Source organism: Panthera leo, chromosome D4, assembly GCF_018350215.1.
Source record: "Panthera leo isolate Ple1 chromosome D4, P.leo_Ple1_pat1.1, whole genome shotgun sequence".
Taxonomy (NCBI): domain Eukaryota; kingdom Metazoa; phylum Chordata; class Mammalia; order Carnivora; family Felidae; genus Panthera; species Panthera leo.
The window spans coordinates 76,659,508-76,683,843 of NC_056691.1; the positions used below are offsets into that span (position 1 = coordinate 76,659,508).

At 47.5% G+C, this 24,336-nt stretch overlaps 1 protein-coding gene across 1 annotated transcript in view; it reads right to left on the reverse strand.

Moving 5' to 3' along the window:
- The window catches only part of ASTN2 (astrotactin 2), an 874,784-nt gene that overhangs the window by 745,391 nt on the left and 105,057 nt on the right, over window positions 1–24,336 (reverse strand). The window contains exon 2 of the mRNA XM_042912372.1: window positions 1,705–1,892. Within this exon, the coding sequence (XP_042768306.1) occupies window positions 1,705–1,892 (188 nt within the window). The remainder of the gene's footprint in view (window positions 1–1,704; window positions 1,893–24,336) is intronic.

A 24,336-nucleotide genomic window follows, 5' to 3' on the forward strand; every position in this document is an offset into this window, starting at 1 on the left:
GTAAGTCACGCCCCCTCGAGTCTTCTTAGCATCAGATGGTGTCTCATGCCCCGTGAACTCTAGAGCAAGTACCCTGAAACACTTGCACCCCAAAGTTAGCATGCAGGCACTCACTTGGCTTGGCATGTGGCTGCATCATTTGCAAAATATATATATGGGAAAAGTCTGTCGCACTCATTCCGTGAATAACACAAAGGCCTTGATTTGTTTTTCCACGTGATAAGCATGCGTTAGGTCCAAAATTAACACTGCTGTCTGGCTGGGGTATGTGTGTGTTTTTCCAAAAAGAGAAAACTTCCAAGCTCTTACTCAGCCCTAATCAGAATGTCTAATGCACAGTGTTAGGTGAAGAGGAACCAGGAGACTGGAGACCAAGAGCAAAGGTCTGTCCCCAGTCCAGATTCTCAATAAATGTTGCTGACTGTTGAATGGAAAATACAGGAGTGCACGGTAGTGCTGCTTTGCTGAGTGGCCTTATGCCAAATTCTTCACCTCTCTGAGCCATACCTTTCTCACGTGTAGATTGGGAATCACATCTCCTATCCTTATGCATTCGGCAGAGCCGTGCTACAAGAGAAAATAATGGCTTGAAGAGTGAAAAGCACTATGGGGATGTCACTTGTAGCTATTATCAGATCTCTTCTTGAGCCAATTAGACCCTGTACATTCTGCATAATGAATTTGTTTTTTCCTATCTACCATGCAGAGCCATTAACTACAGCTTTTTGAAGAAACCATTAATATGAGCCTACATACATTTTAGACCACCATTCAAGTGATTTAAGCCCTAACAGCCTTCTCTGAAGAGAGAGCAGACTCCAAGAGCTCCAGGTCATAGGGCCGACAGAGATGGAAGGCCACTTCACCTCTCTGTGCCCGTAACTTCATCTCTCACATGGAGGTGACATGCCTGACTCCACGCATTCTTGGTGAGAATGCAATGAGATAATGTCCTTAAGTGTGCCCTGCACAGTGCTTGACACACGCTTGGACAGTCAATAAATTCTTGCACTGAGAGAAATAGTGTGGAGGACATAGTTCAGGCTTTGTAGTCAGACATGCTTAGGGGTTCGAGTGCCCAAGAGCATCTCTGTCTCTTACCAGCTATGTGACCTTGGGTAAAGTTTCTCTGCCCCCGCAACTCAATATTCGCAACTACAGCAGGAGGGTAATGGAGGGGCTTCGACGTGTGACTGTGGCTAAGCCTAGCCCAGCGCCAAGGGTCACCATGTACCATCTACACTGCAGAGGGTATTGTGAGGGTCAAAGCACCTGGCCTATGAGAGGCACTTGGGAAAGGGCAGCCCTGCTCCAATTCTGTTCCGATTTTGTTTGTTCAGTCATTCCTGGAAAGGCCAGTTGTATTTTGGAGCACTGAACCTCAGCCCTCGGTGGAACAGGCCAAGCACGTGACAGATGTTAAACAGCTATTCCCAGAGATGTCGGCCAAAAGGCCAAGGAGCTGGAGACCCTTTATTCTCTTCTCTGAAGCACAATTAGTTTGTCACAGCTGACAGATGATGGATGGGTATGCATCAGTCCAAGTGACACCACAGAATTCACCTGACCTTCTGTTTATCATTCTAACCTCTTGCACTCAGCCAATTTCTTCCACCTGCCACTGGCAACCCCGGCCTCCCTCCACAGTCTCCCCAACTCACCCTCTCCATCCCCTAGCACCTTACGGCATTCCCCCTCACTCACCATCACAGAAATGTGGAGAATGTGCATCTGCTCCTCTACAATCTCTGAAGGCTCCTGGAGCGTGGGCGCCGTGGCCCGGGCCAGCTGCCCGGCACTGCTCATGGAGACGTGGAAATACAAGGTGCCATTCTCAAGCCATTGCTGTCTCCAGTGCACCAGCGAGATGTCCGCCGCCGTGCCAGACATCTCTGTAAGACAAGACCAAAGGCGCTGGGTGAGCGGCATTGCCTAGGCCTCGGTTTTCCAGGGAGGGAAAGAGCCACACATGTTCAGGAGATCAGAAGGCACCTACTTTGGATGCCTTTCCATCCATCAAATCTATGAGCCGGACACCATCGCTTCCATTTGTACGTGGTCAACCGTGGCCAAGAATCTCCCTAAGCCACAAAGTGTAAGAGACAGAATTTGAACCCGGTCTGTCCGGGGTCCTTGTGTATAGCACCATCCATGATAAGGCAATTCCGTCCATTCAATCAAAGTGAGCAGAATCAATCTAAGCAAGAGATTCAAGAGTTTACATTCTCCTGAGGCCATGGAACTAGAAGACGATGAAGGGAAGACATCTCCATCCATGAGAAGAGCAGGTGTTTAGAGTGTGAATTCTTTAAAAGCTGAGTTGGAAGCGTCAGGGCATCATTGCAGAACCCCAGAGCTGGAAAGGCCCAAGAGAACATGTGGCCCAGCCTGGGTGCCTCAGAATTACTCTTTATAGGAAAGGAGCTTGGCAAGTGGGTTGTTCTGAGCCTATTTCTCCTGCTTCAGTCAGAGAAGCCCCATTTTTTGCTAGTGTATATACTGCACCCCCAGCAAGGGAGTGTTGGCACAAAGTTTCCATGACTTAAAAATACTTCAAAAGTCACTGCCCTACACTAATGTTCTCCTATGACCAAGGGGAAGTTAGAACCTCCTAGCAAGCTACAGTCACCTGACCTCTAAATTATTATTTTAATAGTACTTCCATTCAGTACCAACATAGCCTCTTATTAAATAAGAAGGGTGACAGCATTAGCTTTCAGGAAGTGTCCTTGTACTGGAGGTACCTGGCTGGCTCAGGCAGTAGAGCATGCGACTCTCGAACCTGGGGTTGTGAGTTTGAGCCCCCGCTTTGGTGTAGAGATTGCTTAAAAGAAGTGTCCTTGTACCAAGATCATACAATCTTTTCATATTGTTGCCTACTAGAGGGAATATGTCCCTGGAAATGTCCTAGAAGGACAAAGGCCTATCAGGGTGTCTTATGAAGAAAGGGGAAGGTTGCTAGTGTTCCAGGACTTCACTCAAGTGAGGGTTACCATAGGAGACAGAAACACTCCATCGTAGACAAGTAGCTGTAATGATGTCTGGAGCTTGGAGCTCTGCACTACAGAGCTGACCTAGGGGTCGTATTCCCATAGTCACCAAAGACCTCATATACGTGTGTGTAGACACACACACACACACACTTAAGGAGGGTTGGTGGGGAAACAGAGTTAGAACTTCGCTTCCAGTCAGCTCTCCCTATGCCCCACTACAACCCCCGCCATGTCTGGCGACAATGAAGGAAACAGAGTCACCTTGAAGAGATGATGTTTGCTCACCAAATTCTACTGAATTATTCTTGCATCGTCCACCCCCCATAGACTAACTCCTTGAGGTTCACAATCAACAGTCCTTAGGGAAGAGCATCTGGCACTTGATAAGTGCTATAAAAAGTCAGCTATTAATATTTATTATCATTATTATTATTAACAGGCACAGGATCTAATTTACCCTTCAGCTGCTCTGAAAAAAAATCCTTGAGACATCCTTGACTGCTTGCTTTCTTTCCCTCTCCTCCTCCAGTCCACCAGGAAATCCTTCAAAAGCCACCCCAAAGTCCCTTCCCTTCTTGGCTCCTCTCTTGCAACCACCTCGGCCAAGGTACCACCCTCTCTTGCCTGACTTACTACAAAGCGCTTCCTAACTGGACTCCATCTTGCCTCTCTGCTCTTCTGTCCATTCCCACACAGAAACCAGAGGAGCCCTGCCAGAACCTGTTAGCTCCCATCAGCCCTCAGCGCCAAACCCTCAACAGCCTCCCACCTCATTCCAAGTAAAAGACAAGGTGGCCAGAACATAGGAAGTTACAAGTCCAAGTGAAAACCTACCTGGGCTGCACTAAGAGTTGAGCAGGGCTGGAGACCATCACAAGGACCCTAAGAGCTCACTGTGGGGCGCCACGGGAGAGGCTGGCTGGGTGGCCAGTCTGTGAAGCGGGCCTCTTACCAGCACCTTCTCTCCACACACCGCCCCACCTCCTGGCCTCAGCACCCGAAGCCCTGGCAGCAACATCTCTGGCAGCCAGCCAGCTGGGCCGAGGCAAGGTGAAGACATGGTAAATGGCCTTGCTCAGTACCTCACTCATATTTCTCCCAGGGCATTAAAGCCTATAACCAGAGGCCCAGAGAACCCACGGCTACAAGCTGCCTCTGGAAATGGCTGCCTCTCATTCAGCAGCTCCAGAAAAAAAGGACCCCCGTGCCAATGGACCACCAGGCACTTACAGTGCCACATCTGATCGACACAGCCTGGGACAGGGGAGGCAGAGTCAGTGAAGGAGGGCTGGCTGAAATCTGCACTCTTCACTCCTGGAGCTCTCCCTCCCCAGCCTGTGCTCAAAATCCCACCATTGAAGAAGCCTGTCCGCCTCATGTTCAGATTAGGAAACGGAGGGTCACAGAGGGTGAGTCACTCACTTAAGGCCACCGGTGAATGCATGCCCAGATGGACCCAGTGGACTTCCAGTCCACACAATTTCTACTATGCCGGTAGCTCTTACAACATCTCCTTTTCCTTGACTAAATTAGCCCATGAACCAAAACTAGATTGAGCTCTTTGTTTGCTACAGCGATGAGTGCACAGTCAGCAGACAGTAAACGTTAAATGATAATAACAGTGTGTGAAACACAGTAAATATTGAATCACAGAGATCAGCTCTGGACTCACTCTATTACAAAGGAAGGAAGCTGTTGCTGAGGCGGGGAGGAGGGCCATGGAGCCTCAAAGAGAAAACCACCTTGGCGGAAGCAGAAGGCCTGATCATTCATTCCCTCATTCATTCATTCCCTCATTCATTCATTCATTCATTCATTCATGCTTGTGTTTGTTTATTCACTCATTCAACACACTTTATTGAGGGCCTACTCAATTGTGAGTACTTTAGTAGTTCAGAACATGGAGTGAAATGAGGCATAATCTTGCCTTCAGGAAGCTCAGTCCTTTCTTTAGTGGCAGAAATTCTACCCACTGCCCATCTGGCATCTCCCTGCCCACACATGCACACACTTTCCATTTATTGTGGCCCAGAATCTGTGCATTACTCTGACCGATCCCCTCCTCACGTGCTCCAACCCTGCAAACTTACAACCGTTACTCAAACAGACCAGGCTTACTCTTACTCTTGTCTCAGGAAAGAAGGACTCTTTCTCCTGCCTGTCTGGAACTCTCCTCCCAGACCCTGCAAACCACTTTCTCCTCGGTGTTAGTCTCCCTGACCAAGTGACACCTGTTCAGAGAGGCTCTGCCAGTTTTAGCTAAAGTTCTCTCTACACACATCACACTCTCTGGTATCCCCTTTACAAAAACTTGTTATAGCACTTATCACTATTTAAATTAATCTTGTGCATTTTCTAAGTTTATCTATTTGAGAGAGAGAGCATACATGAGCGCTAGTGGGGGAGGGGCAGGGAGACAGAGAATCCCAAGTAGGCTCCACGCTGATAGCACAGAGCCTGACACGGGGCTCAATCCCACAAACTGCGGGATCATGACCCGAGCCAAAATCAAGAGTCGGATGCTAAACCAACTGAGCCACCCAGGTGCCCCAATCCTACGCATTTTCTTAAACATGTATTTAATGCCTGCCTCTCCAGGAGAGCAGGGATTTCCTGCCATATCTCACGTACTTTTAAAAGTGTGCGACGCATAACCAGTGCTCAAGAAAAAATTACTGAATTGCCAATGATGAATACATGCACACACACATATCCATAATAAGATTACAGAGGTAGAGTTTAACCTCACTAGAGTATTAAAGAAAGAGTAAGTAAGCTCCACTGGGAATCTAAAGGTGGAACAGGACTCTCCTAGCTTAGAGACAAGGAGCCACTCTAAAAACATGGTGACATGAACGTTGCAAAGAATGGGCATATTGTTGGCCTTCAGAGCGAGGAGGCATGGAGACGGGCTGGGCAGTTGGGTATTTCAGGGTACTAACACTGCATGTGCAAGTAGGAGTGTGGTGGGATGTCAGCTGGAAATGTACTTCAGACACAGGGTTAAGGGCTCTGAGTCCCTAGCGACACAGTGTACTCTCTTCTGCATGCGGTCAGGAATCAGCAAAGTACACTTGATCAGAGCGCCAGTCCTGTGTCCATTAAAAACAGGTCAAAGAAATACTAGCATAACCAAGGCCAGCTCCTGAAATTCCCCGCTGATTGATTTTCCAATTGCATTTTCCCCAACCTCTTCCCCTAGCCCTTCCATATAAACATTTCATTGAAGTCTTCAAGTCACATTACAATCAAACTTAAAGCAAAAGGGGGACTAAACGCATTTGGTTGGGAACCAAGACGATTCCCATAAAGGCAGATTATGCTGACATGATGAATATAAAACGAAACAGCAGATATTAAAGTAGGAGAATTGGTGCGCCATGCCTTCCGGCGGTAGGCTGACTCCACTGCCTGCCTCCCTCCCACCTCGGATAGCCTGGTTTTATATTGGAATCATAAAGAAACACAGGGATTGCCTTTTCACCTTTCTCTGTTCTCCCCCCATGGGCTGCAACTCGTGAAATATTCAATAGGCTCAAATCCCCTCAACCACCCCGCTAAAGCCAAGTGAGCGGATCAGCCTTCATCAGTGATTCTGGGTAGACCGCCATCCTGCCTCAGCAGCCACAGATGCCTTTCAGCCTCCTGGAAAAGAAATAAAAATTCCCGAAGGCGTGTTGTGCTTTTAATTGGCTTGTTCTTCCTAATCTATGGCACTCATTGTATTTTTATTTAATTCCTGAAGGTCATTATGAAAATAAGCAGCACTTCTGATCACCAGCCATCTTGGTAACATCTCCCAAGTGGCTAACTAACCCTCCATCAGATTCCACAGCTCCAGCTGACCCCCCAGCAGATTATTCGCAGAAGCCCAGAGAGCGCTTCTGATGAGTTTGCAGATGGTCTTTGCTTCGTTGAGGGAAAGCAGACATTACGTGAGATGAACTCACTGCCTAGGTACAAAGAGTTGAGAAAGGTAGAGATGTTAACTTCCATCATCCTTGCCATTAGCTGTCCCAAAATTCATGGGGGCGGGGGTGGGTCATCTCTACACAGCAAGTCCTGCTGAGTGCTTAGGAAATATATCTCAAACACACGCCCTTCCTTTCATGTCTACAATGGTTGCCTTAATGCAGACCTTTATCGTCTCTCTTGTGGAATACTTCCAATGGCCTTGTGCCAGTAAGGGTCTTATCACAGAAGAGAAGACACAGTCAGTAAGGTCGCTGAGAAGGGACTGTTTACAAAGACTTTGGAAGTATATTAGGGTCCTCCAGAGAAATAAAAGCAACAGGATATACATATATTTATATAAGAGAAAAAGACTTACTACGAAGGGTTCGTTTCTATGGTTATGGAGGCTAAGAAGTCCCAAATCTGCCATCTTCAAGAAGTAGAGCTAGTGGCACAGTCCAGTCTAAACCCAAAGTCCTGAGAACCAAGGGAGCCAATGGTGTAAATCTCTCAGTCTGAGTCCAAAGGCCCAAGAACTGGAAGGGCTAATGCCCAAGGGCTGGAGAAGATGGGGTATCCTGGCTCAAGCAGAGAGCAAATTGTCCTTCCTCTATCTTTTGGTTCTGTTCAAGCCCTCAACAGGTTGAGCGATGCCTGCATTGATAAAGGCCTTTCTCCTTTCCTTGGTCTACGGATTCAAATGTTAGTCTCTTCTAGAAACACGCTCAGAGACACATCCAGAAATAATGTTCTACCAGCTCTCTGGACATCCTCTAAACAAAGTCAAACTGCATAAAATTAATCAACACCGACAGGATTAAGGTAAACCAGTGATGAAGCACCTCAAGGTTGACAACAGCAAGGAGCTGTCACCACCCTAGGCCCAAAGGGGCAAGGGGAGGGGTATTTATAAAACCACGAAACAGCCACAGTTGTAGGAAAGGGTTGCCAGACAGGAGTTGTGGCCTTCAGTAGAATAACCCAGCTACTGACAAGGCATGGCCCATCATGGGAGTGGTGGGGTAATAAATACTCCAACCTCACTCTCCTTCTACCTGCTAATCTCTTGCAGGTGCCTTCCATGGGCCAATTCCAACCAAACACCCAAGGCAGAGCAATTCATACAGGTCAGTCTTCCAGGGCCCTCAGCAAGGAGGAAAGGGTGAAGAGTGGATCTTAGGGAGTCAGTGGAGACTACCTAGAAGGCCCCAACTGGTATGCCTACCTCCAGGCTTCCTTCCAACCATCATGCAAATAGCTACCAGGATTAAATTTCAAACTTATAAATCTGACCACATCATTCCCTTGCTCAAAATCTTTCAATGGCTCCTGATTCCCCTCAGGATAAAACCTAATTTCATGAGCCCAGCACCTGAATTTCTCCTCTGCCTTACCCCTCTTCACTCCTTTCCCTGCACTTACACATTAAATCTGATCAAATATTTATGTAATCTCCACATATAGTGTACTCTTTCCTAATTCAATGTCTTTGAAGATGCCTTTTTTTTTAAGGCCAAGAGAAATCAGTTTAATTTTATAACACATCATTTTGTTGCCTCAACTAAAAATGCTTCTTCAGAGTCTGGGAGAGCCTTCCCTACTCAACCCTATCCCCTGCTCTAGAAGATTTCCATGACCCCCATATGAGCTAGAAGTTCCTTTACGCTTCTATAAAGAGGAAGTATTGCATGCTATATAATATCATAGACCCTGAGAGACCAACTCCTTGAATTTGAACAACAGCTCCCCTGTGCTCAAGCTGGGGGTCTTTGGATACACTTTTTACCTTATTTGTGCCTCAGTTTCTTCATCTGTCAAATGAGGATAATAATAGCAGCTGCTATTATAGAAATAGAGCTATTTTTCTGCTATTATAGAAATAAATAAAACACCTCATAGAGTTATTTTGAGAATTAAATAAAATAGCACAAAGTAGTTTTTAACCTTCATCTTGATCCTCAGTAAGCATTCCAGTTACATTTGTTACATATTACTTCACACACATAATTATAGCATCCTATTTTACCACTGTCTTGGTCTTTGCTATTTATCTATGCAGCATTTGGTATTTACCTATGTTAAAATGTGTTTATACAGCTGACCTCTCTCTTATTCAACACTAGTACAGGGACACTTCAGAGCCATTTGTGTACCCGAGTGCCTGAGACAGTGGCCGAATGCAGGGCAGAAGGCTCCACAAATGTGTGTTGAGTTGAACTGAGTTGTCCCTGTATCTGAGTTCAAATGGTCATGGAGAGGATGGAGAGAAGAAATGCCAACTGAGGACAGCAGCGATGGCTTGATTCCCATATAACAACACTACAGAAATTTACTTAACATCTGGCTCAAGTTTAGGCGCCCTGGAGAATGCAAATGAAGAGAAAGCCTTCAAACGTTCAGGGTGTTTGCATTTCTGATGGAGACAGACAAGAAGTTTATATAGAAAATAGATAATCTTATGATTCTGTTTAGACATAAGTATGCGTGTATACGGCTGGGAAGAAATATACTGCAACAAAATACACTGCAACATCAAGAATAGTGCTCTTTAAATGGTGGGATTGGAGGTGATTTTAATCATGATCTGATTCATTTTCCTCTACATTTTCTACATTGAATATATATTACCTCTGCATCTGCTAGAGGCAGATACATGCTCACTTTAAAGATTCATTTAGTCAACCAACTTTTTCTGAGATCTGGCATTGAGGAACTCTATCCTCGGGAGCTTGGGCCAAGGAATGGAGAAAAAGCATGCTATAAATAACTATAAATCAAAGTAGAAAGCTTAAAGGAGAGGAGATGACTTCTGGCTGGATCTAGAAAGTTTCTTTGTGGCGGAGCCTTAAAGGATGGGCAAGATTTCAACAAGTGGCCGTGTGGCAGAGGGCACTGTAAATGGATGAATGGCACAAAGGCAAAAAGACAGGATTGCAATGCAAAAGGGGGTAGTGGGAGGAAACCAGCAGAAAAAGCAGAGAGGGTCATCAGTGCAGAGGGAACAGAAGGATATAGCAAGTCTGCAGAGAGGAAAGTAAAGAAGGGGCTGCCTTTACCTACGGGCTATCTCCCAGAAGAATAACGAGTATGAGGCCCCACTTGGGACTCCTTCATACAATCAGATCAGGCCCTAGTTGGGAGGTAAATGAAGCTCTCCAAATACCATAAATTAAAATGACAGGATAAATGGATGGCTGATGAATGGGTGGATGGATGGACAGATCCTCGTCTTTCTAACCTAATCGATAATCACACAGTCTGGATTTGTGAAAAGAACACTGAATCTGGAGTCACATGCTGAGGTTTGCATGATACTTCTCCAACAACTAGCTAGTTTACCTGAGGACAAGTCAGAAAGCCTCTATGATTTTCTTTCTTTATTTGCAAAGTGTGTGTGTGGTGGGAAGGGTCCCCTACTATCCTACTTATATCACACCTGACACAGAATTAAGAGAAAACAAAGCCATGCCTAGCAATGTGCTTAGAAATCTCGAAAATCTCAGTTAGTCCTAAAAGCAAATGCCATCACTGCCCCCATCATTCCAGAATATAGCTTCCACGGGGCACCCAGCTGGCTCAGTCGGTAGAGCATGTGACTCTTAAATCTCAGGGTTGTCAGTTCAAGTCCCACATTAGGCGCAAAAGTTACTTAAAATAAAATTCTTAAAAAAATATATAGCCTCCATAAATATGACTGTCTAAAATGTGTCAGGCACAGTGCTAGGTCCCGCAGATTAGGTAAATCAGTCTCAGTGCCAGGTCCCACAGATTAGGTAAAAAAGACCAATTTGATTGCTGCCTTCCATTCCAGATGAATGTTCTTCCATGGCCACTATCCAGCAACAATGGTCGTATTTTCCTCTTGCTTCAGTTTCATCCATTTATATATATACATACATACATATATTTAATGTTTATTTATTTTTGAGAGAGACAGAGACAGAATGCGAGTGGGTTAGGGGCAGAGAGAGAGGGAGACACAGAAGCAGAAGCAGGCCCCAGGCTCCGAGCTGTCAGCACAGAGCCCGACATGGGGCTCAAATTCACAAGCTGTGAGATCATGACCTGAGCCGAAGTCAGACACTCAACCGACTGAGCCACCCAGGCGCCCCTCATCCATTTATATATTAATCATTCATTCATTCTTGGTACAAGATTGCGTCTGTCTAGGTAACTGCTATCCTCAGTCCTTAGCATGCAGTAGGTGCCCAACAAATGTTTGTTGAATAAATGCATCACTCAACGCACATTTCAGGAGTTCGCTGCCCTCAAGAAAATCACAATCTAGGAGAGCAGGAAAAGGAAAATCAATGAAAGTGACAATCCTGTTGCACCGGTCATGAGAGAGTATGCACAGGGTGTCACAGGAATGTATGTGAGGGGTGACTTAATGCTCATTTATCAGGGGTCTGGACAAGGTAAGCAGGAAGAGTCTATAATCTGGACATTTTATAAGTCTAAGCGATCCTGATGTCAGACCAGGTTAAATGCCCACAGGATGCATCACTGAGGTACGTGGATTGGGAGTTCACCTCGGCGGGGTAGGGGGATAGGGGGTAGAAGATGGAGAGACAGCAGGGGCAGGGATGCAGCCAGGGGAACGGCACTTGGACGAGGACACCCCAGGAGTACCTCAGACCCTCTCCTTCCTCACCCCCATTTGTCAGTTCATCTATGCCTTTGCCCCCAATCTGCCCCTCTCAATTCCTTGGAGAACTGTGTCTTTGGCAAAAACAAAAAACAAAAACAAAAACAAAAAACAATACCTGCTTTCCCTGGCCACCCAGTGGAGATAAATAATAACGTTATATCCAGGTAAATAAGGGAGAGGAAGAGAATTAAGAGTTATTGGCAAGGGAGAAAAGCACATCATTTCAGATTCTATTTGAAAATAGATGGATAGTTGACAGAACTGAATCTTATTACTCCTGGTTACTCTCTCCTGAAGCATTTACCTCCCTCCCTTGCTGCATTTTTTCACCTGGTCTTTCTTTGTCATTTAGCTTCACTATTTGCTCTTGGTTTCTCTGTGTATTTGCTCTCTCTTTCTTTCTTTTCCTTTCTTTTCTTTGCTTAATGCATCCAAACAATCAATGAATTTTTTTCTCTCCCTCCCCTATTTCACAACATTGCAAATGGATGTGGAGAGGGAGCCCAAAGAATGCGGACAGGGACTAACTTTCACCAATACCCACTCATGTGTGCCAGACACTCAGCTAGGGGCGGGAAACCCACATAAATAAAGGACAGAGTAGGACATCCATTGTTCAGCTGTGCTACCTGAGGACTCAACAGGTGACTGGATTCTCCCAAGATCTTCCCTCTAGAGCATGGCAGAGCGGGAATTCAAGCTCTGGTTTCTTGATTCCAAATCCAGTGTTCTCCCCACTGTCCTAACTGGGCTGAGAAAAGGAGTTTGCATATTTGAGTAAAAAGATGGAGGGACCAAGTCCACACCGGGGGTATGCCAGGAGTACCAGGACAGCACCTCCCAGTCAGCCAGGTGCTCTGTCCATATATCCCATCATGATGGAGTCATCTGCAGGGTGAAGTGTTGCTGTCGAGCCCTCTGTTTTTAAAATGAAAATCTCTCCAGGGAGAGGTATATGAAGCGTTCTGTCTTGGGGTGAAGTAAATTTTTAAAACCACTTTGCTCCTTCCTGCTGAGCGACCTTTAGTAAGTTAGGTTTATCTCCCTAAGCTTCACTTGCCTCATATGGAAAATGAGAGTCATAAAAGCAATCTCTGGGGCACCTGGTGGCTCAGTCAGTTGAGCGTCAACTCTTTAATTCGGCTGAGGTCATGATCTCATGGTTAGTGGGATCAAGCTCCATGTTGGGCTCTGTACTGACAGCGGGAACCTGCTTGGGATTCTCCCTCTCCCTCTGCCCCCCCGCCCCCCGCTCTCACAGGCTCTCTAAGGAAATAAATTAATAAATGATCCATTTTTTTTAAAAGGCAATCTTTAACAAATGTCCTGAGAATTAAGAAAGATGCCTATTTGAAGGAACCAGCACTGCATTCAGCACCTGCAAATTCCCTGACAGCTGTCTGTCTTCTCGTCACTCTGCCTATCTCACCACTGTCAAGACAAGAATCAGGTTGTTTCGAGAGCAGTGGGGGACGGCACAGTACAGTATACAGAGAAGGAGGAGGCAGAGGTTAAGCGTCCCGCTTCACTTGGAAACAGTGTCCACGACCCTGTGGCCTAGTCCCTAGTATCCACACCCCCCACACACCCTTTTTAAGTCACCTCTACTGGCTGTGACCTGGAATCACAGAAAACCTCACATACAAACGAGTACCAAGTGATGGAGATCGGTGATCTAATCCACCATTTTACTGACCAGGAAATGGGGACCATAGAGAGGTAGCAACTTGCCCTGAATTACACAGCCTCATAATGCAATGCTCTTCAAGGATTATAAGGGGGCTTGAGACAAAGATTTGGGGAGGGGGTAGGACAGAGCTTTACAAAAGGTGGAATCTCCCTGACTCCTAAAAGTGGTTTACCACTAAGGAGGGAGGGTGTAGAATTCCCTGTAACTCCAGCGCTCCCTCCACCCGGCCTAAAGATGCTACCATGATGGCTCCTTAGGTCTCTGTTGCTGAGTCTGACTTGTCAATCCCCAACCTCCTTACTTCAATCCAGAGGGTTCCCCATCTGAGAGACACAGGCTTGGACTCACCCCTGACAGGTAATAAAACGTAATGTGTCAGGAGAGCATGGTACCACGCAATGTTGTGGCCAAGGGAGGAAAAAGGAAACTTGTAAAATCCCACAACCGAACAGAAGCGAAGAGGGTGAACATACCTGCCCCTGACTCCAGCTATTTGCAGTAGGGTGGGAGAGTTGGACATGAAGAAATCCCTTCACGTGATGAATTCATCCCAGTGCCAGACGCTGGCCACCCGCTGCCTCTGTATCCACACCACAGTCCACTGGCCCTGAGCAGCATCACGGCCTCTCCGTTCTCGTCCACACTGCACTTCCTGCCTGAAACGCCCGAACCTCTCCTTCTGCAACACAGACGTCATCCCCCTTCAAAATCTCGCTGAGATGACCCCTCCGAAAAGCTCTGTCCAAGACGCCCTCTCCCTCCTCTGAGCTCTAAGCTCCTCTGGTACGTTTCTATTCCATTCCCTGGTTCACTAACCTCACCAGTCTGCAATTCTCATTTCCTTTGCTAGCTCATGAGACTCTTCTGGGCCAAGAGTGGCTATTATCTCCTCTATTTCCCTCTTAGTAGCTCAGTCTTCTTTTTAATAGCAGGTGCTTGATAACCATGGGCCAATGCAAGATTCAAATCAAGGTCCAAGAGGGTGAGACTTCCAACTCCAATTTCACAGATGGGAATACTGAGACACAGTGGGTGGAAAAGTTACTTAGAGACATTGAGACCCAGAAGTGGGAAGAACCAGGTGAAGCCTAAGAATATATGGGTCCACCTGTCCCCTAACCTCACCCCTATCCCACCACAGAACACCTGCAGCATCTATCCAAACAGCCCCAACTTGCCCCAACTTGCATCACATGGCATGTGATGTGGTCAACTCACGACCAGTCAGCATCCTGTGCCTTGCCTAGGTCTCCAATTGCGTCATTCCCTCCCCACTGCCCTGCCTATAGAAGCATGCCCCCATGCTCTTGTTCACGCGCTTCCCTCTCCCCCAAGGCTGTTCTCGCTCTTTGTTGTCGATGGATCTTCAGGACTCAGCTGTAAGTAGACCCAACAGTCAACAATTCGTCCCCTTACGTCTACACCTGTGCAATGTGACACTGCAGATCCCCATCAAGAGGTGAGTCTATCCCTCTTCCCTTCGAATCAGAGTTGGCTGCTGGACTTTCTTTTGGCCAAAAAGACAATGCCAAATATGACACAAGCAGGGACTTGAAGAAAAGTGCCAGGGTTTGCTCTCTCTTGCCGTACTTGGAAGCCCTCAAACTGCCATGTGATGGAGCGTGGGATAACATGCTGGGTGATGACAGAAACATAGCCCATTTTCCCAGGTGGAGAGAAGCCTTCCCGGACCATCAGCTCCTGGAAAAACCGCCAGCTGACCACAGACACACGAGAAAGCCTGGCAGAGATCTGCCAAGGCCAGCAGAAGAACTTAGCTCAACTAAGCTCAGCCCAAACCACCAGCCCCACGTAATTATGAGCTAAAAACCCGCTGTAAGCCATTAAGTTTTGGGTGTTTTGTTACACAAACACAGATACCTGGAAGAACAACTCAATGTCACTCCCTTTGTGAAGCCTCCCTGCCCCCAATGCTGGGGTCGGGAGCCCCTCATCCTTTCACTGCTGTGCTTATCACACTGTATTGTAATCACTGCTTTGGTTATTTCACACCTCACCTACCCTCTGCTCCCTGAGTCTCCAAGCTTCTTAAAATGAAAGGCCTGCTCTCCCTTGCTGCCTGCTATCTCCCTAACACCAATGGGCATGTGCAGAACATAAGGCATGGCCTCAGAAAACTCCCCCCAGGTGGGGTCCTGCCACATCGTCCTCAGCCCCATCTCCTCCTAATCAAAATATCCATGGCCCTGATTTGAGAGAGTGTGTGGGTATGGACTGGCTCCCAGCTGCACAGCTTCGGAAGCATAATCTGCCCCTATATTCCTTAAATAAGCCCCGTGCCTGTTCACGGTGGCCTTGATTATTATTCAACCTCTACTCCATTACCCTTATTTATAACACTGCGATGGAGCGCAGCCCCAGGCCGGTGGCGGGATGATTACAGGACGCTTTTGACTTGCAATTCCACACCATTCAGTCCAATTTAGACCCGCCACAGATGGTGCCCTGTGGCAGGCAAGGGACATGAGAGGATACCAGGCTGGAGGTGGGGAGGAGGGAAGGACCCTCTTGATTTTCTGAGTGCACCAGAGGAGAGTGAGGAAAAGTCTCAGACTGTCCCTAATGTCCTTCATGACCTGAACAGTGAGCACCCGAATGATGGCAAATCATGCCCTTCTCCAACAGCGTGGGGCACAAGAACTCCTGTGACCATTACTGGACATCTCTCTTTTTTTTTAAATCATTTGATTTAAATGCCAGACTCCCCAGTGAGATGATGGAATGCTGGTCCCATACTGCCAGGCTAACAGTCAGGAAAGACGAATTCCACTCTGGTCTTGGCTCTGTGACCCTACGGGAGGCATTTGTACCTCTGGACCTCAGTCTTCTCATCTGTCAAATGGGAGGACTAATTTGTCTCCTGACTCCTTCCCTAGGTCACTGCAGAAAATAAAGGGAAATATTTATGAGAAGGTACTTTGCATAAAACATTCTCTGGGCCACGGTCATAGTTATGGCTCATGCTAATCAACCTAATATAAGATGTCTGGAAAACCAAAACTACATGGCTCAAAGGGAAAGGCTAACATCCCTCCCATTTTAAACACCCCAGCTCCTTACCGCAGCGTAGGGTCAGGGCTGGGTCTCTAAAACCGGTTACCTGCGCCCCCACCCCTGCCACTCTGTTTAACTGAGGAACATGGCAGAAGTCACCCAACTTCTCAAGGTCTCACTTTCCTCATAGAAACTGGGGAGAATAGCATCATAATCATCACTGGAGTGTGAATGTCAGGAAGGCAGGGATTAGGCCGTGTCCCAGTGCCTTCAACAGTATCTGCTATAATGTAGCCACTTAATCTAATAGAATGACTGGCATTCGTTAAGTGCTTATTGTATGCAAGGCTCTGTTCCCAGCTGTTTGCACAGATTTTCTCATTTCGTCTTTCCTATATCCCTATGACTTGTGGATAATAATAAACCCACATGCACACAGTGCTGAGGTACCATGTGAGCACGAGACCTGGCACCCGGCTTGGCTCAATAAGGTTGTAGCACGGCACACTGGGACTCCTATACCGCCTCTCCTGTGCTACACAAGTGCATGGCTTTTACTCCAGTTAACAGAGACATTGGGGATTGCTTGCTCTGAAGCACTGGGGTCTGCCTTTGATTGTAAATTGCCGGACAACGGGTACCATGACTGTCCAATGACCTCTTCAGAGCGCTGTGGTTAACAACCCAGAATATCATCAGGGTGTAGGACTAGAAGTCATGACCTCTGCACTGTCATGTCCCCCGCCCCCCACCCCCACCTCACCTTGCTGGCTCTGCTTCCAGAACCACAGAAACCAAACTGAGACTGAGCCACCTCAGCAAACGTTCCTGGGGAGCTGCCACTTCGCCAGACCCTTGGCTGGAGCATACAAGCACCATTGCCCTGAATCTCCACTTCTCGTTTAGACTCAAGAAAGTCCAAACTCAGGGAGAACAGGGAGGTGTCCTAGATTACACAGTAAGGCGGGGACTGGGCCACCAAGAAACCAGGCTCTTAACCTCAAGGACAAACGTGTACTGCACCAGCCTCCTGGCTCCACCGCTGCCTTGCTGGGTCACCCAGGGGAGGGTGCTTTCCTCTCTGAACTCACTTTTCTCACCTGTAAAATGGGAGCAGCCAACCTCAGAAGCTGTTGAGAGGCGGTACCCCAGACTGCCATTGGTGGGGAAAGTGCTTATTCTCTACCTTAATGGAAACTCAAGCCATCAGAGAACAGAGACAGCAATGCCTCCCACTCCATGCTTACAAGGAGAACCTCACCCACGTGTGTTGGTTCTACCACGTGATAATTACAGTGGGAACTGAGAAGACAGGCCCACCCACCTGGCATCCCAGGCATCTCCAATACAGGCAATTTACCTTTTCTGAATATTTCTCCTTAATGACCATGGGTGGTTTAACTTAACCACCACCCTGGTTCCTGTCCACTGCACAATATGGAATACACTAGAAGAAATCATATTGCCAGAATGCCCTTATGGATAGGCAAGTGTGCCTATTTCCAGGGGGCACCAGGAAGTTTGCTGATACTGGGAGCAAGGATCACGTTAGATAAGTCATCTCTAGAGAATATATAAGAGAATCATGCCAGGGAGTTATAGGTATGTAGGAAGTCGGGTCTACACAGCCTAGAAATACCTGCAGAGATGCCCGGGCAGACAAGCACACATTTACAGGTCTGTGCTCCTAAAGCAAAAGTGTGCTGGCTCACAGACACACGAATCTGTGCATCTGTGTGCTTCCAGGAAAGCATCCACATCTCCTTGCCACACAAATGCCACGTGTTTACCTGTAGTCTCTTACACATGCATCAATGCACAGAGTGATGTGCTCATGTGTGGATACAAATACCACCGTGACCAGATACATGGTGTTAAATGTGGACTCACATGCACATTTTGCAAAACCGCTCCCTTCCTTACACTGGCACCAAGGGCATTTGTGTCTGCATCACACTGGTGTGCTCCTGACACGTGCAAACAGGCACCCACGGTACCTGCACACACAGACCCGTGGACACCTTGATAACACAGCAGCTACAGGCTTGCACAGGACCCTCACAGATGCACCTGCTCACAGTGTGTTCAGCTGGTTCACCCCATCTGCTCACAGCCACGCGTGCTCCATCTTGCCTGTTCAAACCCACACGTATGTGCGTTCACATTGTGAATGTGCATGACCGCATTCACATGCAGAAACCCAAGTATGTGTTCAGGCATGCACACACCTACAGATCCTGGCACATGAAACCTAAGGACATACTTACACCCTCATTTGTATGTCCTCACCTACAAGAGGCACGCAACTGATGTCACGAGTCCCTCTGAGCCCTGGGAATATCTCCGAATCTGTCCTCCAAGGGGCCTGGTTTTGTACTCGAAGAGAAAGATCAAATCCTCTCCCATACAGTCTCTGGAAGCTATTTCCTCTTCTCTAGTCTGACTGACAGGCCATCGTGGAGCAAAGGAGGGCACAGCAGTCTCTGTTCCCGGGCTGTCCATCCACTTAATCCTTTCTGATTCTGTTATGGGGAAAAACACTCCACGGAATTGCTATTTCATCCGTTCAGCCTGATGCCCTTGAAAGAGACAGAGGCAGAAAGAGGCTCGCTGATGGCGGGCCCCAGGTGGCCCTGGTGACATTCCCACAGGGTTCTGACTCTAAGCTCTGTTTGGGAAACCTGGCCAGAGAGCCAAAGCCAGTGCCCTGAATGCAGGGGCAGGAGAATCCAGAAGCAGGAGTAACCCACTAATAAAACCCACAGCCACACACCACGCTTGGCATCATCACATACTGCAATTCATGGGACCCTCAGTCCACTCGCAAGAGAGCTAGATGCAAGCCTGTTTTACCAAGAAGTGAAGGCCCTTGTCGAAGGTGCTACGCGCAGCAAACAAGGAGCAGGGGTGGAAATCGAAACTCAGATCAGTTGGCCCCAAAGCACTTTCTAAACTCAGGGGAGTCTGGAAAGAAGCTGGCCAACCATGTGTTACTGCATGGCCTCTGGAATCTTCCTCTTCTTAGGTGGAACTTGCAAGAGTTCTGGTCCACAGAAGAGCACAATGCGCTGCAGAGCTGTTTTCCCAGCCTGGTCCAAGGACCAGGAACTGGATAAGGAGGCAAGGAAGGAGAGAGAGTCTGGGGACAAAAGAAAGAGAGGAGTCAGGAAGGAGGATGGGCCAGTGTTAGGAAGAAGGCAGGAAGAGACCATGGGGAAGGAAGGAACCAGCTTTAAGAGATGGCCAACTCAGTGGCACCCAGGTGGCTCAGTTGGTTAAGCATCTGATTTTAGCTCAGGTCACGATCTCACGGTTTGTGGGTTCGAGCCCCACATTGGGCTCTTCACCAACATTGCATGGCCTGCCTGGAATTCTCTCCTCCCTCGTTCTCTGCCCCTCCCCCACTCATGCTGTGTGTCTCTGTCTCTCTGTGTCTCCAAATAAACTAAAACAATTCTTTTAAAAGAGGTGGCAGACTCCATCCCTCTTTTCTTCTAACAGCATACAGTGAGCACCTTCTCTGTGCACCCGTAAAGACACCAGCACTGCCGAGGGCAAGAGACAACATTTCTATCCAGGGAAGTCCTGAATGAGCAGGGCCAATGTCTGTTCTATGGGTTATGTTAAAGCTTGACCAGATGTTTTGTTTTGTTTTGTTTTGTTTTTAATATCTGTATAATGAGTTTCCAAATCAGTGAAGAAAGAGAGGTGCAAAATGACCTCCAACATACCCCGTCTCCTGCCCTAAGTCTACCCACAAGGATGAGCATTAATTATACTCAAGCCTTAGACACACATTTTCCCGCATCATCCTCACAACTATGTCTCAATAAAGTTATGATATCTCACTGTGTATCCGTGTATACGCATGTGTGCACGTACGTGCATATATATATATGCACGCATACACATGGGCATATGTACATACGTGACCTAGAAAAATGAAGACACTAGCAACGATCACACAGGATTTCAGCTGTAGAGATGTAGATTTCATCCACACCCACTCAGCCTAACCCAGGGTCCTTAGATACCCAAAGACATTCCTCTTACTCCCCTCCTGCAGCTGCACCTACCGTGTGTGGTGGCTAATTAATTCCCACAATCCTGGTTGTTTAGCACAGGAAAGCACTGCTGGATGAACCCTAAGACATAATCCAGAGGCAACGAAACCAAGGTCGGCAGAGGTGAAGTGGCTTGGCTAAGGTCACTGTGCGATAAATATCTGGACGGGGACTGCCCTTCTGACCCCAAGATCAATGCCCTTTTCCCAATGTGCTTTACGACAGGCTCTGTATTTTCAAGAGGAGATATCCTCATCCTGAGGTCACTGACCTGGACACAGGAAAGCAGATATGAGGACGGAGTTGCCTCTGATCAACATTCTCCTACACGGGGGTGAAAGCCGGAGGGAAAGCAATCCTTCCATCCCTGTGGCAACAGGATTAGCAACTGAATTTGACAGATGAGCCAAGTGCAGCCCAGAGAGAGGAAGGGACTTGCCTAGGAAGAAATGGAGCAGCCTCTCAAACACAACCCCATGTCTTTTCCCACAGCGTCTACCCTGAATAGCACTAGAAGCCACTGAGTGAAGGCTGAGAAGACACCAATGAGAGACAGAGGGACCGGCGGCTCCTAAGGTGTCACTTACCAACTCTGGGACTTTTGACAAGGCCCAGCTTCCAGGTGTATGACTTGTGAGGTCACACAGACCCAGCATTTAGAAGGCTGCCACGAATTAGTCTCATTGCTGTTACCATCCTGAAAGTCTTAATAATTTGTTTAATATTTATTTAATTTTGAAAGGGAGAGGGGCAGAGAGAGACAGAGAGGGAGACAGAGAATCCCAAGCAGACTCCACAATGTCAGCACAGAACCCAACACGGGGCTCGAACTCAGGAACTATCAGGTGGTGACCTGAGCTGAAATCAAGAGTTGGACGCTTAACCGACTGAGTCACCCAGGTGCCCCAGAAGTCTTAATAACTGTTGAACACGGGGCCCCACCTTTCACACTGGGCCCTGAAAATTATGTAGGAGGCCCTATCTCTGTCTCTTCATCTTTCTGAGCCTCAGTTTCCTCAGCTATAAATGGGGTTAATAATTGGGGCTAACCTAACAGGGTGTCTGTGCCTTGCCCTCATCCTCCTTGGCACTCCCCTTTCTGGTAGAGGCCAAAAGAACTTTCTCCCACAGATACCTGCTCTCTGCCCAGCACTTTCCTAACCCCCATGTAGGGCACACCAGAAATACCAGGGATTTTTAATGTCCTCCACCCATGTCCCCCCAGCCCTCCACCTGTAGTAGCCCTTAACTGATAAAAGATGGGGAGTGTAGGATAAATGCCCCAGCTTGGGACAGGGCTGGGTAAGTTCCATCTGCCCCCCAGAGTTCCTCAGTGGAATGAGCTCAGGTGCCTATGACAGTCCCCTGCTCAGCTATCCACGTTCACTGGGCTCCCTTCCCTGCCCCGCCTCACCTTCCTGGGACCACCTCCCAGATAAATTACTTGTCCTCATCCTCTCATCCCACTGTCTGCTTCTGGAGAACCCAATTTCAGACAGAGCTGCTGCGAGCTTAATTGAGATAATGCATGTAAAGTGCTTAATACAGCATCGGGCATAGACACAAGCCCTCAATAAATGGTAGGCCTACCAAAAAAAAAAAAAAAAGCCACTTTACAAGAAGACATGAGGAAGACGACAGAATGCTTATAATTGATTTCTAAATTTATCCTCCTAATGAAATCATCTCCAGGCAGACCCTGCTCGTGACCAGTCAGGAATGATTTTTCAGGGCCCCACTTCCCGCCAGAGGCAGATGCCAGTCATTCTGGTTCCCAGGACCCACCCCAGAGTAAAAGCTCACAGAATCACCATCCACTTCCTTCCTGGACTTAGCAGCAAATTGGGAGGCACAGAGCCACCCAAAAGCTCAGAGCCCAGAGATCAGACATCTTGTCTACCCCTTTGTTTTACAGAATCAGAAAACAAAGGGATGGAAATACACCCAAAGACAGTAGTGTGTGAAGGGCAAGTTCAGAAGAATGAGGCTGCCTGCCACCTATTCTCTTAATAAACTTCACTATTTACTTACTGATTTGTTAATTCCTTGTACTTGCCCCATGCACACACACATACTACAAAGTAAGCTCCACAGACACAAGGATTTCTGCCTGTTTTGTTCCCTGGAGCCTAGCCCAGTGCCAGGCACATATTAAGTGCTCGATATTTAAGTGAACAAATGTTCTTCCCATGAGACCCATAGTATACACCTGCTGAAGCTCTTTCTGGCCTGCTTCAGGGTTGGGGGGTGGGCAACGATTCCAAACGGCCTCAGAGCCCGACCCCCCACTATGATCAGAATAGCATGGTTAGAATGAGGGCCCTGGAGCCAGACCACCAAAGTGAACCCTAGTTCCACTAGGCAGCCCCTGCAAGACCTGGGACAACTTACCCTCAGTCTCCCCATCTTTAAATAGGGCAGCTGAAAGTATTTACCAAGGGGTACGTACAGAATGTAAAAACCAACCCTAGGGTAAGCACTCAGTACAGATAAGCTATTATGAAGATAAAAAGAAAAGCCCTCCCGCCCCTGGGGCTTACTTTTGCTGCTAATATATGAGGGGAAATATTCCAAAGTGTGGAAAAATGCACTAATGCTGGTGTAGAGGATGACTGTGTGCAATCCATTTTCATCAAATTAATGAACAGAGAATAACAACATGAGGACGTTCTATCCTCTCCAGTGTCTTCCGGCCCTTCCTCTAACCTCAAGGAGAAAGTGTCAGTGAAGTGCTATAATGTCTTTAACAAGCTAGAGAGCGGGGCTCGGGCTCAGATCCTCCTGGCTGCTATAGCACCAGCTGGCTAGAAGGTAACAGCATTGTTTCACTTTCATTGTACTGACTTTTTTCTTAATTATCTTCTTTTTTAATGTTTATTTTTGAGAGAGAGAGAGAGAGAGGGAGAGAGAGTGCAAGCGAGCGAGGGAGGGGCAGAAAGGGAGGGAGACACAGAATCTGAAGCAGGCTCCAGACTTTGAGCTGGGGGCTTGAACCCACAAACAGTGAGATCATGACCTGAGCTGAAGTCAGATGCTTAACAGACTAAGCCACCCAGGCGCCTCTCATTGTACTGACTTTTATAGTGGCCTCTTCTAATTTTAGTAAGTGATGCTAGTTCCCCATTTGTGTTTATAATATTAAAGCTTCCATTTGCCATTCATATGTTACTTTAGAACAAAATGAAGTGAAAAAGAGAATGCAGATAAGGCCAAAGCAATAACGACGTCCCTGAAGTGACCAGGGTTTGGGAACCGCGGTCTAGTGTTGACTCATAAGCCCCCCTAGACAGGGACACGGGATCCAGATCTTCAGACCGGGCCCTGCCATCCACTTGTGCCCTTTGACTTTGAACGAGCCCACCCCCCTCCTTGGGCTCAGTTGCCCCCTTTCCCCCCGCCCCATCTCTGAAATGAAGGGAGCACAAGACCCAGGCTTCTGAAAATGTTTGAAACGTGTTGAATCTTTTCAGGATTCCAATAAAAACTGTAACCAACCCGTGGAAAATGCATCAAGGCCGTGTGGCCTCCCTGCTTGTCTCCACGATGTCTCACTCCCAGATTAAAGTCTGCAAACTTCAGAGACTCTTTGGCGCCCATTTGTTTATTAACACGGCTTTACTTTTTATGCCACTTTCCTCTCCCTGCCTAATTCCTGACAAAGGAAATAAAGACAGCACTTAAGAACCCATGTTTAGAAACCTCACTCATTACTGCACCCAGGGTGTTCACACATAGCACTGGGGTGCCACTTTCCACTTCCTTCGCCCCACACTGTCGGCACTCAAGTCCCCTGTATGGTGTTTAACAGAAAGAGCCTTGGGGAGGGCACATGTGGTTTATAGCGGATTCTCAGGAAAGTGGAAAGCGGGCTTTGCTTCTGACCCGGCTCTTCTGTTTGGATTAGCTCATATTTGCTGAGCTCCGGCTCCCAAGGCAGCCTGTGAGCTCGGGGGGCCCAAGAGGCAGCGG